Genomic DNA, 15,445 nt, shown 5'->3' with positions numbered 1-15,445 from the left:
GTGATTGGGACTTCTCCTTAACGACATGGATTGGAACTCAATGCCTGTGACTTCTCCCTAACGACACGGATTGGAACTCGATGCCTGTGACTTCTTCCTAACGACGCGGACTGGAACTCGATGCCTGTGACCTCTCCCTAACGACGCAGACCGGACGTGGCGGCTGTGACTTCTCCTTTACGATGCGGATTGGCTTCATAGACATTTTGGGGCACGGTGTGGCCACTGGTCGCTGCGGGTTGTTGCTGGTTGCTTTCCTGTGTTTGCTAAGCTCCAACAACTAGGTGGAGCGAGTTTCCTGCCATTTCGGCATAGTTTGTTTTAATCCGGATTATTTTCCAGGATAATCCGGATTATATCCCAAATTGAGGTTTTTTTAGTTCTTTTTGGACATTATTATTTCACACTGAAGAGAAAGTGTTTTGAGCCCTTTTTGGTTGCTTTCTAGGCTCTTTTGTGTTGTTTTGCAATAAACTGAGTTTTTTATATTGGCTGGTGTCTGACTCGTAACAGTTACCTTAATCTTTTTGCTATGAAAATGACTGACCACACATTTTTGGCAAGGGCTTCTCTGAGTTTGAAGGAATATAAAAAATAGGTGTTGATTTTAAAGATAATTTGTGTAATTCAAAGTTTAAGAATTAAGAATTCATATACTCCATTATATTAATGGAGCTTTACTCAGCCAGTTGCCTGTATCTGCATTGTCTGAACCCAACAGTCCAAATACGTGATGGCCTAAATTCAGTGTCACACTGTCACTGAAGAATAAATGTGGTGGAATTTCCTTCTTTTTTTGTTTCCCCCTACAGCTGTCTGTCCCCTCAAGAAACTGACTCAGTGGGGTTCCCAGTTGTGCAACCTGGTTTTAGGTGCACACTAGGCACCTGAGTGATTGCCTCTCAAGTTTCCTCTTATTCTGCTCTTCCACCAATGAATGTCCATCATTAGGAAAGAGACACAGTAGAATCCAAAATGCATGAGAGAAGAAATCCATGTGCTGAATATCGGAAAGGAAATTTTATTGTGGAAATTAGCATATGTTCATGTTTTAGCTTTATCTTAATTATTCCTAATAGTACCAAGGTTTCTTATGATGTACTATTCCTATTCCTTTGACCAATAAATATGTGTTGTTATTTTGCGTCAATTGCAACTTATAGTGACCATATCAGAGAGATTTTATTTTGGCCCTTTGAATCACAGGTAGTTTGCCATGACCTTCTTTTAACAGAGAGTGTGATTTAGCTAGGATCACCTAGTGGGTTTTCATGACTGAGTGGAAAGTCCATCTACACTGATCTTTTAATACATTTTCAAACTGGTATTGAATAAAGTGGTTTTGCTGTACAGATGAATACATAAGAAATCCTGGAACCAATTTGAGGCCTAACCCCAGAGCATTGATGCCTTAAGGGCTTTATTCTGCATGCTTTTGTGGTCTTTTGTTGTCTGATCACTGCAGTTTGAACCTAGCATTAAATTATCAGTGTAGATGGGACACCAGAATCCTAGTACCAGCACAAACTTCTGCATCACACTGACTCTCAATTTAAAACCATGTTTATTAATTCTCCTTCCTTCCCTCCCTCCCTCCTTCCCTGCTGCTGCCTCTCCCTAATCTCAATGTTATATTTTTTTGCCATAGATGATAGATAGATAGATAGATAGATAGATAGATAGATAGATAGATAGATAGATAGATAGATAGATAGGGTGTTTTCTAAAATACATTGTTTTGAAGGCAACTTCCGTTTCAGTGAGATGTGTGGTAGTCCCACTTGAAACAGCTAGGAATAGTGCAGCAGTAGCTGGCCTGTATCCATAGCATAATAGCTGCTGCACAGCATGATGTGTTTTATGTTTTGTGTCATTTTTTAAAAGCAGCTGTGCATAAACAGTGGAGAGTAAAAGAATTATCCCCTATGGAAATTTGGCTATTTCAAATTTAGTGTTTCCTCTACAACTATAACCTTGCAGAAGAGAATGCATTTTAAAAGGATGTGTTACTAAAAGGTAAAGGTAAACATTTCCCCTTGACATTAAGTCCAGTTGAGTCTGACTCTGAGGGCTGGTGCTCATCTCCATTTCTAAGCCGAAGAGCCAGCGTTGTCCGTAGATGCCTCCTAGGTCATGTGGCTGGCATGACTGCATGGAGCACCATTACCTTCCTGCTGGAGCGGTACCTATTGATCTACTCACATTTGCATGTTTTTGAACTGCTAGGTTGGCAGAAGCCAGAGCTAACAATGGGAGCTCACCCCATCCTGCAGATTCAAACCACCAACCTATGGTCAGCAAGTTCTGCAGCTTATCGGTTTAACCCGCTATGCCACTGCAGCCCCTGAACGCGTCAATTTAAAGTCCTTGTCACAACAGCACTGGTCTTTTCTTGGATAATAGAATGCTAACACCCATAAACTATGCAATAGTAACAAAATGATTGTGGCTACCCTGAGAGTGCATCCTCTGTGTTGGTCAATGACAATAATCCTCCATAATAGAAGAAGTGCTGCTATCAAAAAGTCTCTGTCCGTAGAGGGGGTGAGGTTCACTCATGGATTCCCATTAACTAGACATCATATTTGGATATCCTGCCTTTCTGTTACACATATAATGGAATGAAGCAGTAAGCCTCTGAAGAAAACATAAGGACTTTCTTATGGATAGCAGGTTTGGATCTGGAAAGTTCTGTCAATGATACGTCTTCAAGAATGATAAAAAATATCTCACTCTTATTTAAAACGTGAGCATTATGGTAGCCAGGCCTGACACTAAGTAAAGTGTATTAAATGTTGGTGATGCCCAGATGTTTTGTTTTTAGATAGTTTCAATGTTTATTGGGGGAAACTAAATGTAACAATAAGGGCAAGCTATTTGGATGTATTGTTCATTTTTGAACAGAAAAAAATTCAGTTGGAAATTCTCATTGGAAAAAGAAAAATCTGTAAGCAGCATGTAAGAAGCATGGGATATTGTGTCATTATATTATGAGTATTGCTCTCCCCTCTGCATGTTGAGGTGAATGCAGGAAAGTACTTTCACCTCAACATACAGAGCAGTTATATAAGGTCACGTGTTGTGTTTTGCTGCACATTGCAGGGGGAAAGGAAGAAACCAACATTGTAGGTCACTAGTAGGGCATTGGATTTGACTGCATGAGATCCTTGATGCAATACCGAACATGGACAAGATGGGCTTGAGAAACATCTGCTCAGAATCCCAAAGAACCTTAGTTTTGACAGTATTGGGCTACACGGACCAATGGGCTAATTTGGCATAAGGTGTCTTTCTGTGTGTATAAGCACAGAGTAGAAATATGAATCCTTCTTTTATTCCTGCGTACAAGAATATCCACATTTTTCTCCCTGTTTCATGAAAATACAACCATTTTTTAAAAAAAATTGAAACTTATTTAAAACTTTAGAATTTAAATTGCTATATTCACCCAGTTTGTACAAATACATGTTTTAAAAAGCAACGTATTTCAGCAGGAAGCAGGGCATCTGGTTCAAAAATATTGCAATTTGTTCATGATAAATTCTAAACCTCAAAACACATTTTCCGTTCAGGGAAAAAGGTGCATTTTTGCATAAGCCAGTTTTCCCCAATGAAGTCTCAAAGCCCAGAGAACCTTGTGGCTGTTGCCTTTATTGTCAGCAGGAGTTTATCCAGTATCAGGAACCCCTTTTCACTGAGAATGTGGATATTAGAAAATACAATATCCTATCTGGAGTAGTCTAGAAATAGCTGAATTTTTTTTAACTGTCAATGTGTCTCTTGACATGCAGTGTTTGGCAAGTGAGTCTGCCCCTACAGGTTTATTATTCACTTAACATATTTGATTTATGTTGCATTTAGTTCCTATGTCATCAGAAGGACTAAATCCACTTAATTGCTAGTACTGCTCCTTCATAGGAATTGTGGATCATATGGTAAAGTTCACCATACCACTTAGCTTAGCCATTATGAAAATGGAGAACCCGTGTAGTAATACAATTATGTGAGAGTTTAGAGGAAAAACATTTTCTGTTCTTAGGTGTTATCACTATTAACTGTTTGGTGCCTATAGGGTTAGGGGCAACTCTTTTGTCCTTGGCCAGCTGATCCCACTACTTGACCAGGGAGATACTGTGATCATGAAAAATGTTGCCCACACTAGAGTTTTTCTATAATATAATTCGTTGAATTTTTCATGCAGAAGTGAGACACTTGGCTGAAGGTATGAGTTTGCAAATCTTTATAATTCAGAAATAATAATGGGGGTCTCTGGGAAGACCATCACATGGTATTCACATCCTTTAGAAGAGCTGATCACCACAAAACAAAATCTGTCAAGAATTGTGTTTTTCCCATCAGATAGACTGGCAGATGTCTTCAACCTTATTTAGAATTAGGAATGAAGCAGCCTTTTTCTGTGCAGCTTTCTGTGCATGCTTTAAAATTTTCTCCAGTACAGGGAAAATATGTTGGAGATCATTCTACTCATGGGTAAGCACTTCTAGTGCAGCAGTAAGTAAAGTTTATAGAACACAGTGGATTCATAGAATTGGTCCCATTAGTTCCAATGCCCTACATACTCTCCTCGCAATATTGAATTCAACTTGATAACAGAGCTTATGTTTGACTATCTGTGCAGATTTTCAAAAACAAAATTGTAAGTGTAACTTCCCCTGCTAAAAAAACTTTTTCCAAAATGCTGCTATGAAATATTTTTCTAGATTTTTGTTTTGTTTTTATTCTAGCATACAACTGTTTTACCTTTTATATTAATCGAGATGAGAACGACACATCATGATTATCCCAGCAAGACCTATGGATTGATTGCTGTGAGTGTCTTTTCTGTTGGCTACATATTATGGTAAGCAATACATTATTATTATTATTATTATTATTATTATTATTATTATTATTATTATTATTTTGCATTATGACACCGAATCGCCAATTTCAGTGTAAGCAGATTTCCAACTCTCTCTGTTCTTTCTACCATAGCATCACTTTGGGCCTTTTCTTAATGCCTGGGAGCAGCGACCAGAGGTGGCTGACCCCGAGGCAGCATTGATGCATTTCCCTCTTTGCCAAACAATCCTCAAAATCCATAATTTTGTGTCATTTTTATAAAGCAGCTGCCCCAAAACCTGTGTTGGCCCCACAACCTGTTCTTGACTTAAACATGGATTTATACAATAATTTCTATTTTCTGTGATCATTATAAATATTAAATATCTTGTACATTTAGTTTCAAGCATTTTTTACCTCAGCTGAAAGATGAAACCTAAGGGTTTTTTTTCCCCTTCAAGACATACTTAGAACTAAACTGTCTACTTTCCCCTGAAGCTTGCAAATGGTAGGGACTCAGCAAAATAGCTCTGGCTTTGCACTCTAAAGTGTGCCTTAATGCATGTTCCCTTGTGCTTATCTAATAATGCGGTTGGACAGGAATTGCATTGTTGAAGGCATTCATTAGAGGTAATAACAAGTAATCTTGTATGGAAGCTTTATGCCTAAGGTTGATCAGCCCATTATTGTGCAGGATTGAGTTAGCATGTATTCAAGGAGGAATGAGCTCCTTCACAAAGGCCATCAGATGATGTTTCCATGGTAGCACTGCTACTTTTCCTAATCACATTTGTAATATAGACAATGCAGGAATATCCACAATACCTCTAATCTAGGGTGAGGATGGATAACATGAGAGTGGAGCTGAGTACTGTGCTATAAAATGAGGTCAGTCATATGTAGTCATAGGTGTTTCTTAACTCTATCCTTGAAGGAGCACTTACATTGAGTTGTTCTTTCCCTATCTAAATTTGGTAGCGGCTTTGCATTTGCTTGTACTGTTGCTATAGGGTAAAATAAAAAAAAACATAAATGAAAATCAAAAATTAGAATATATGTACTGAAGATGTCAACAAATAAAAATCTAAATGGTGTAGTGTAGAAATTTGCTTCTAAGACCCTAGAGATCATTATCACCCAGAGCTCCCGGTGGCGCAGTGGGTTAAACTCTTGTGCCAGCAGGACCGGTAACTTGAAGGTTGGGTTGCTGACCTGAAGGTTGCCGGTTCGAATCCAACACAGGGAGAGTGTGGATGAGCTCCCTCTATCAGCTCCAGCTCTATGCGGGGACATCCAAACATCCGGGTGTCCCCTTCGCAACATCCTTGCAAACGGCCAATTCTCTCACACCAGAAGTGACTTGCAGTTTCTCAAGTCACTCCTGACATGGAAAAAAAAATCACCCGGACCCCTGGACTAAATCCGGAAGTAAAGGTGCATGGAACGGTAACTGTGACAATAGGATCAGCTGTCTAAAGGTGATTTCTTTATCCAGCAAAATACAAAATATTAACACATACCAGTTATAGATGAAGTCATGAATGCCATTCATTGACAGTGTATGGGTTAAGGATCTGTTGCCACTGTTTAACATTTAAACGTTCTGGGTAAGAGTTGCTAGGACACTTAGATGCTCCTTAACAACCCAATCCTAAACACACCGAACAAAGTTCCGTTGATTTACAGTAAACCTATTTCCTCATACATGTTCCTTGGATTAAAGCTTTAGTTCAGTAGATTACAGTGAAGTGAATAATTAATTATTCCGGGTTTTCTAATAGGATGGATATGTTTACAGTCATATTCAAAAGTAGATCCCTAGTAATGGAGTAAAACACTGGAAACTGGCTCATAGTAGATCACACTGTCCAGCCCAATATTTGCTAAAGTGGCTAGCAATAGTTATCCAGCATCTCCGTGAAATCTGTCCCACCACCACCTCTTTTGTTTTAAGGGAACACAAGAGATGTGATTTTAGAGCTCTTTCAACGATAGAGTTCAGTACCTTTACAACAGAATGAGGAAGGTGGGAACAGAACTGGAAAAATAAACAACAATGGACAAAAACACGCAAAATACCAATCTTATAGTATTCAGCAACCCCTAAGGCAGTGAACAATAAGGTAACTTAGTATTCCCTGTGCTCTGGTGTCCAGTGAGCTCTGGTGCCAGCTATCGTCTGAAAAGCTTCATGAGAAGAAGGGCCTTCGGGTCAATGGGACTTACTCTTAGGTAAGTGCATAAATGATTGCAGCCTAAATCTCTTAATCTTCAATGTGCCACAGTGCTTCCTTCTCTTATCACTGAAACATTTAGATCATGGTGACTGAGTTTCTATTATTCATGCTCATTTGCCTCTAGGCATCATAGTCATAAATAAATTAACTTTCCTTTAACCACATTGATGGTAGCATCTCCTGTTCTTACATAAGGCATCAATAATTGGAAAGTGAGAGTAGCAAGATTTAGGGAACAGGAAATTGCAAGCACTTTTCTTCATCCTCATGTGTGTCATATTAAGAATGTAGGGGTATTTTTTATATAAAAAGCTATACTTTTCACTATAAACCATAGAAGGGTTTACATAGGAAGTTGCCTTTCTGGTCTAGTATTGTCAAGTGGCTAGCAGTTGTTTTGCAGTATAATTCCTGAGATTTCTTGGTGGTCTAATATCAAAACCTGACTTTGGATATTTGATATAAGCTGGATGATAACCCCCAACCTGAACACATTACTTTTTTTAAATACCACAGTTAAACATTGGTTTTCTTACAGATAAATCTAAGTTAAATGAGATGTTGGGTTGAATTTTGTCTCCAGCTTATTAAAGTTCAAAGCCTATAACAACTTATCTGAGAATAAACTCCATGAAATTAAGTGGGGCTTACTTCTGAATAGAAATGTGTACAAGTGTGCTGTTGGAAGATAATTTTATAGTGTAAGCTTTTGTCTGAATACTTTCTGGTTTTGTCTTCATTTTCTACCAGGATCTGTTGGATTTATCATATCACAGGTGTTTGGGTATACCCTCTTCTAGATTACCTTGGCTCAGGGGCTAAAATTGTCTTCTTTGCCATTGTAACTATAATTATTGATGTCCTCTACCTGCTGGGCGAACTACTAAACAATAGCATCTGGGATACGCATAAATGTGAGTATTGTTCTAAGAAACACTCATGTGAGTATGAAGTAAGAGCTGCTTCGCGTATTCATTCTAGAGAGTGACTCTTGCTGGCTTTAACATAGTATTACTATGTTAGAGAAAATATTACTTATCAATCATTATAATGTAATTTATTAGAATTCGGTGTGTTTCATGATTCTGCTTTTTCATTCTCCCAAAAATGATGGATTGAAAAGAAGTTGCTCACAGATTTCAATACCAAAGGTGGTTTTATGTAGAGGTAGCCTGTATTTGGATGTCGGTGATAATTTTAATCTCATATTTTACACTTAATTGAAAAACACCTCACCTTTACTATGGTCTAGGAATGTCCTGGGAGAAAAAAGGTAGAATGGAAAGCAATATCCAACCTGAGTAGACATGAAGTAAGCCCTATCATTTGCCTGTCAATATTCGCTGAATGTGTAGACGGGCCATGAGGCCTTGCTGAGCCCCCTGCCAATTTCTTGGTGTGGATTGGACAGTCTCTACTTCTTCTTCATGCTATATAGTGGGGTAGTAAGAGGTTACCTGCATACATGCTGGGTTCATATTAAAAATTCTGTCAAGTATTATGAGAGATGGAGTGGGAAAAGTACTCTTCTAATGAATGTTCAGATTAAGCTATGATTTATGCAAGATGCTTAGCTATATTTTTAATTTATTTATTTATTTATTTATGATACTTGCATGCCAGTCAAAAAAAAAATCTGGACAGCATGCAATAAGCAAACAGAAATAATCTACTATGCAATTAAGTAGCCTCAGGAGAGCATCCCAAGCCCTCTCAGGATCCAGAGTCTCTAATCATGCCTCCAATATAGAAGTTTCAGCAAAAGGGAAATAAGAGTATTTTTAACGAAGGCATAGGGCAAAAGTACTTTGCTTCTAGCACTTTTCTCCTTCCCACTGGGGTTCCATGGGGTGTGGGATACACTGGATACCGTGACACGCATAAGCAATGGGCAAAAAACCTAGTCTGGAATCCTTTAGGTACTTCTCACTCTTGAAATTGGACATATCTGTTTTTTGTGATATTGTGTGAGGAGGTATTCAGTATTGAATACCTCTTTGTGCAAAAATTTCACTGAGCAGTTCTACCAGCACTGTAGAGCATTTAGGTGTAAGACAACCCAGCTGCCCTAGGAATTCACCAAGACCAACACTCAGTGTGGACTCAGGTACAACAGCTCTCACAGTGTCATTGAGTCAGCTTCCTTAATCCTCTATGTCCAGCATTTACAGTTAGGGATGGGAGAAAAAAATAAGGATAACAGGATGAGAGGGTTGTACATGGAAGTTACATGTACTCAAGATAAAGCCTGGGTTTGTATAGATAGATAGATAGATAGATAGATAGATAGATAGATAGATAGATAGATATTTGGGAAAATGATATTTCAGATAGCTTCTTTTATTTAGAACTTTGAGAGATAAAATTATAAATTTGGCTCTAAAGCATACTTGAAACTAGTGGAGTTGACACACAGACCTAAGTCACTTTGAGTCTCCTTTGTGGAGAGAAAAAGTGGTGTAATAATAATAATAATAATAATAATAACAACAACAACAACAACAACAACATGCTGAAAATGTGCAGTTGGTTGTCTAGTGATCTTATTTTGGTTCAGTTTTAATCTCTGACAATATCCCATGGAATCCTGGAATGTGTAGTTGGATGAGGCACTAGGGTTCCCTGGCTATGAATTCTAAATGCCTTTCCATAAAATGCCAACTCCAGGATTCCATGTGGTGTTGCCATGGCAGTTGTGGTGGCATGTAGCACTATACTCATGTATTGTAAATGAACCCCAGGACACTGGCTTTGATGGATAAATTGTCATACCAGCTGAGATCTACATGTGAAAATATATGCTATGACAAATTGATTGATATGTGGTACTCTTTTATTATGTTTACTGGAACAGAATTATCTCCAGATGGCTCTTCATCAGAGCTATTGAGGTTCTGGAAAAATCCATTTGAAGTTTATTTATTGATGGTATCAATAATGTATCTTTGTACACAAATGGAAAATTGGAATGTGGTGCTTAAAATATTCTTCTATTCACTTGGTGCAATATGTCTTATTTCCAATTTTATGTTGCTTTTGTATCATTTTGAACAATAAAAATAAATTTTAAACACACATTGTCTTGAGTGCCTAACAATGCACAAATAGTTTCAACTATTAATCATCCAGACCCAAACAATATGTAAGCTGTTCATTTTTTGTATAAAATCTTGTTCATTTTTAAAAAAATGTTATTTTGTCCTAGAAAAGTTGGAAGCAATCTGATTACAAATGTAATTTTCAAAAATATTAGCATATAGATTTTTGAGGTTTTTAGAACTAAGCAAAGGCAACTGCCCTGTATAATTGCTGTAAAACATATGTTCCCTAAAGGATTTGACAGGTGCCCCACATACGACTCCCTTATCTATGGGGGATATGTACCAATACCCCTGAAACTGTGGAAAGTCCCGAATCTATATTTTCAGTCAGTGATCACGGTACTGAGTTCAAGTAGTAAACCATGATCCAAAGATATAAGGTTTGGTGCAGAGTTAAAGGGAGGCTTGGAAACCACTTCCATGGCCTGGAGGAGCCCCCTCCACTCACTGCTGCTAATCTGGCCCCAATTTTCCTCCTGTTTGTTCCTCAAATGCATGTACAAACTCTTGAAAGTGGGAGGTCAACTTCTGGTTGCAGCAAACCGTAGAGTCATGCTGGGCAACCAAGAAATGCTTGCCAAAATGTTCAGGAATGGCAATTGTGGATATGTGGAACCACAGAAAATGAACCCCTGGAAAAGGGGATCTTACTGAGGCAGTTGCATGGGGTGCAAGGGAAAATGAAGACATTAACAAGGTATTATTTAAAAGCCTTCTCCTCTCCCCCTCCCTTCTTCAAAAGCTACATTCAATAAAATCCACTGCTGACAAAATAATCTGTGGTTAGTTTTTCCAAGCTAAGCCTCAAACATGGCAGAGAAAGAAAAATCTTCCCATTCTGCAAGCCAGTGCTGACCCATGGGTCTGAAGGATTTAGAATTTCTGCCAGAGTCCTGGATCCATCAGCGCTCACATTCTTCTCAGGAAAATAGGGTGATGGCTATTTTGTAAAAGAAATAAAACAGCACCATTTAAAACCACTGGAAAGTTCCCTCCAGCAGCAAAGGACACAGGGGAGCAGAAATTGGCAACAACACAGAATCCAGAGCCAATATATGCCTTTCTGGAGCCATGCCATTGTTTTATTTTCTTAAACCTTTGACTGGCTATCCAATTATTTTTTTGGTTTGTCAGCAACACCCAACCCATTGTTTTCTGATCATTGGCAATGTTCAGACTCAATTGTTTCCCTATTATATTCCTCAATAAAGCTGCCAGTACAAAATGCCTTTACCCCTTCTCTGTAATCCAAGTTGAGATGGATGCATTTTTCATAGGGGCCCACTGTTCAAACTTGGAGCCAAGCAGTTTTTTCCATTCAAACTGTAATATGATTTATGGTCAGGTTTCTCTTTCAAAAGATTTCCCCTCATCCCTGCCCACCCCTGTATCCTGTCCCATTGTAAGATCAGAAATCTTTCCTTGGGATATGCATCTGTGTTGAAAACCTCCAAAAGAAACACTTTCTGAAAATTTCTGAGGTGTTTGGCAGGGAGATTTAATCCAAATAAGTTAAGCAGACAAAAGAACAAAACTTTTGCCAGGAGCTAATAATAGAACCTTGCCCAAGAAAAAGTATCTTGAGAACTGAATGTGTTGATTTTTTTAGAAAATCACAGTGGGCATAATCTAGCTAACACTATAATTGTGGTGCCTGCATATGAATGATCACAAGTGGGTTCAGCAAAACAGAGAATTATGTGATTTGTAGTCCAAAAAAGGATATACACATACTCATATATTTTGACCAAGTGCAAGAAATGCAAAAAGGCAGTTTTAAAGCAAGCAAAGTCAATTCACACTGTCTTACATATATAGCAATTTAATCTCATTTAGGTGTCCCTGGCAAGCTACTTAAACTCTGATTTCACTGCTTGGCTTGCTGTTAAAGATAAGAAAAATAAAGGGAGATTATTGGCAGTAACTAGTTTTTCTGTTTGTGCTCAGGTATGGAAGAAGGAAAAGAAAAGCCAAAATTGGACTGAATATGAGCTGAAAGAACAGAAAAGAAGACTCTGCTGCTACATGGAAGGCATCTCTATGTTAAGAGATGTTGCAAGAGGAAGCCATTTACTTGAACAAAACATCTAGGATACTTTTATTATTTCCTTAAGGGGGTATTGATTTGACAACCTCCTCCTCCTTCCTGATAATCTAAATCTGCCTAAAAGACTTTATTTGATGGGTATCTCTCCAAGGTCCTTAGCACATGCCATTATGTTCATCAATATTGCGTTCTTCTGGTGGTAGCGAGAAGAATTAAGGGGATTTATTCTAGCTCTGATTTAGAAATACGATTAGGCAGCCCAAGACTGAACCACTGTGGAAATCATTTGTATTTTCTGACTGTATCGTCTGTGATGTGGTGGATCAGCTACCACAAACAAATCAAAGAAAACTGTTGTGTTTTGATTAAGTAGCTTGCAATAGATGCTGGAAACAATGAGGATGGAATAGAAAATTCAAGGTTAGGAATGCTCTTGTGACAGATGGGACACCTTCAAGATACGATGTGGGGAGGTTATACTCTTTGTTCTTATCCTCTTCCCTACTTAATTTTTAATTATTCCCACCCCCACCCCCCAAAAAAAGTCAGGTGTGAACTATTATAAGTACTAAATATTGCAACTAAAATGTATGCATATTGTTCCTGAGAAGCAAATAATTAATAAAGGTCAGACTATCCCTGCCTCTCTAGCTCCTCCTGCCATGCTGTCCAAGTCTCCCTTTCCAGGAGGTACTTTTTAAAGCACAGCTAATTTTTTAAGAAGAAATATGTTTTCACCTATCATACCCTTTTCTAATCCAATGCAAGTGACAGGCAGATTGCTGCAATTTAATATTTATTTGACAATAGGTTTGTAACCCGCATTACATGGAAAATACATTGGAGGAGATTGGTTACAAATAGATTTTGGGGTAGAATAGGAGACACCAAGCAATAGTATTACAAAGGCAAGGTCATGGGTATTTTGGGAGCATATTACACCATGCCATTCTGCACAACTTCCTTCTACCTTCAGTGGAGGGCAGCTTCCAAATACCGAAGCATGGGCAGGAGTGCTAGGCAGCATCTGCAGCCTGGAGAATGTATGTTACCATCCTTGACCTTGTAAGCACACATACTTTTTAAAAGTTCAAGGGAGAGCTCCAACTGTTCTTGTAGCTGCAGAACTGTAGCTAGATGATGCCATGACTGAGGGAGGCAAGTTCAGAAGCTGCCATCCATGTAACAGAGCAGTATAAAGGAAGATGCTGAATATCTCCTTCTGTAACATCCTAAAAATGGCATGCATAGTGTAACATCAGGTTGCACCAGCATATTTCCCCAATAGAATTCCAGCCTATCTACATATGGAGTTGCCACTGAACTGGTGAGCAGCCTGGGAAGTGTGTCCCAAAGTCCCTTTTGATGACACAGAAGACAGGGACCTCTCTGGTTTCCAAACAGTGGTCAGGGGCTAGAAATGATCTACATTCATTTAGCAGGCAGGGGTTCAAAGTCATGAATCATATGTGAAGCAGTTCATACAAATTGGAATAATTTACATTTTTGAAGATAATCACATTCAACCAGAATATGCTTCTTTCTAGATAGCATAATGGGTGGCCTGTAATCTAAGCAAGGAGGGCACCTCTTCCTCCCCTCAATTGGACAATTGGTAGGCAGAACTGTGGGACCATGAACGTAAAGGAAATTGTGTTTCAGGTCTCTTTCAGTCTGTAGATGGAGCATTTATGTATCTTCTATCGGGCGATAAATCTGTAGCACAATACTATCTAAGCCTACTCATACACCATACTCATATACACCCAGTCTAGTTTCCTTTTAGGTTGAAATGGGACTTGATCCAGGGTGAGTGGGTGTAGGATTGCAGCTCACGGCATAAGCTATTAGAGCAGAAATAAGCAAAATTAAGGCTGTCAGTGCATTTGCAAGACTGCTGTGTATATATGGGAATACTTGTACCAAAGAGGCTGAAAGGCCTCACTTTAGTCACATATCTCTATGAGGAAATATTTATAGTCAATGCACAAAGTGCAATGCAAGGTTTTTAAACACTTCAGCGGGACAATATAAATTAATGTTTCACTATCAACAATGTGAAGCTCAGGTTGGATAAAAATGAGAGCCTCCAGTTTGTTAATAATCTTAAGAGTGCTTTCATGTGGCAGGGCTTGCATAATGCATTCTTTGCTGTTGGGACTTGCATGTCTGCAGTCTGAGTCTGTGTTTCTCATTGACCTTTTTATTCATTAAACACTGGGTGCTGGCCTTTGTCTGTACTTTGCTCTACTCACTGCACAAATGGTAAATGTTAAAAAGAGAAAGAACACAGAAATATTACTGAATAGTCCACATTCTTCCTGTCTGAGGCAGCTCGAAGAGCTAGGGCAATGGTTCAAGTAGTACAGAATGGAGAAGGTGAAAAAGACAGGTTGTGTTGCATTCCTGTCCAGCTAAGTGGCCACTAGGCAAATTGAGTACTGGACTAGATAGGCTTCTGTGTTTACAGAGCACAGCTGTTAGGCAGCATAAGAGTACTCTCTTGCAGCTCTCTCCAACAGGAATGTAACATCAGAAGTATTAAGCTACAGGGGAAGACCTTGAGCTGCTTTCTACATAAGGTTCACACTGATTTCTAGGAAATATTATGTTGGTTTGAGTAGGAGCTCTAGTGTAACCTGTGACCTAGATTTTTAATGTCACTTTTGTATCATAGGAATAACTTGTGGAGGGATTATTAGACCAATGCCAATCAAAGCAATCATTGAGCTGCTAATCCCTGGTAGGTTTCCAGGAAAGAAAGCATCAGTTGTAGTCAATGGGCCTAAGGATAATGCCAGTCCTTAGCACATTGAAAAAATAGTTGCTGGTTCATTACATTGAATACCCTGAGATACCTTAGCTAGACATAATTTATTAAAGCCTTAAAGAGGTTGATTGATTTTTATGATATTGCCAAACTCATACCCTACATGATCCTAGTTTGGTAGGGAGAGTCCAGATTAATAATCTGTTGCTCCACTTGTTCAACTGCATTTAAAATGTCCCAGGTTCTCTTTCTGCCTCCCACTTTCCTCAGGTTACTTCAGTTTCTGCAAAAAGGTTCAAAGTACAACAATAGTTTCCATTCAATGAGCTCAACAGTGGGGCGGGGAGAGATGTGTGTGGGGCCTTTTCTTTCCTAGTAGGATTGAGAAAATTCAAACTGCTTATCCTCCCCAAATGTGAGTCTTCCTCATTAATAACTTTTGCCATCA

General features: G+C 38.7%; 1 protein-coding gene across 1 annotated transcript in view; it reads left to right on the top strand.

Moving 5' to 3' along the window:
• Positions 1 to 12,871, top strand: part of aig1 (androgen induced 1) — a 139,229-nt gene extending 126,358 nt beyond the window's left edge. Inside the window, exons 4-6 of the mRNA XM_003215704.4 lie at positions 4,746 to 4,861; positions 7,830 to 7,993; positions 12,128 to 12,871. Coding sequence (XP_003215752.1) covers positions 4,746 to 4,861; positions 7,830 to 7,993; positions 12,128 to 12,165 — 318 coding nt within the window. The 3' untranslated portion in view covers positions 12,166 to 12,871. The remainder of the gene's footprint in view (positions 1 to 4,745; positions 4,862 to 7,829; positions 7,994 to 12,127) is intronic.
• The last annotated feature ends 2,574 nt before the right edge of the window (positions 12,872 to 15,445 follow it).

Source organism: Anolis carolinensis, chromosome 1 (genome assembly GCF_035594765.1).
Source record: "Anolis carolinensis isolate JA03-04 chromosome 1, rAnoCar3.1.pri, whole genome shotgun sequence".
In the NCBI taxonomy this organism is placed as follows: Eukaryota; Metazoa; Chordata; class Lepidosauria; order Squamata; family Dactyloidae; genus Anolis; species Anolis carolinensis.
The sequence above is the reverse complement of the archived record's forward strand: the minus strand, read 5'-3'. Positions and strand labels throughout refer to the sequence as shown.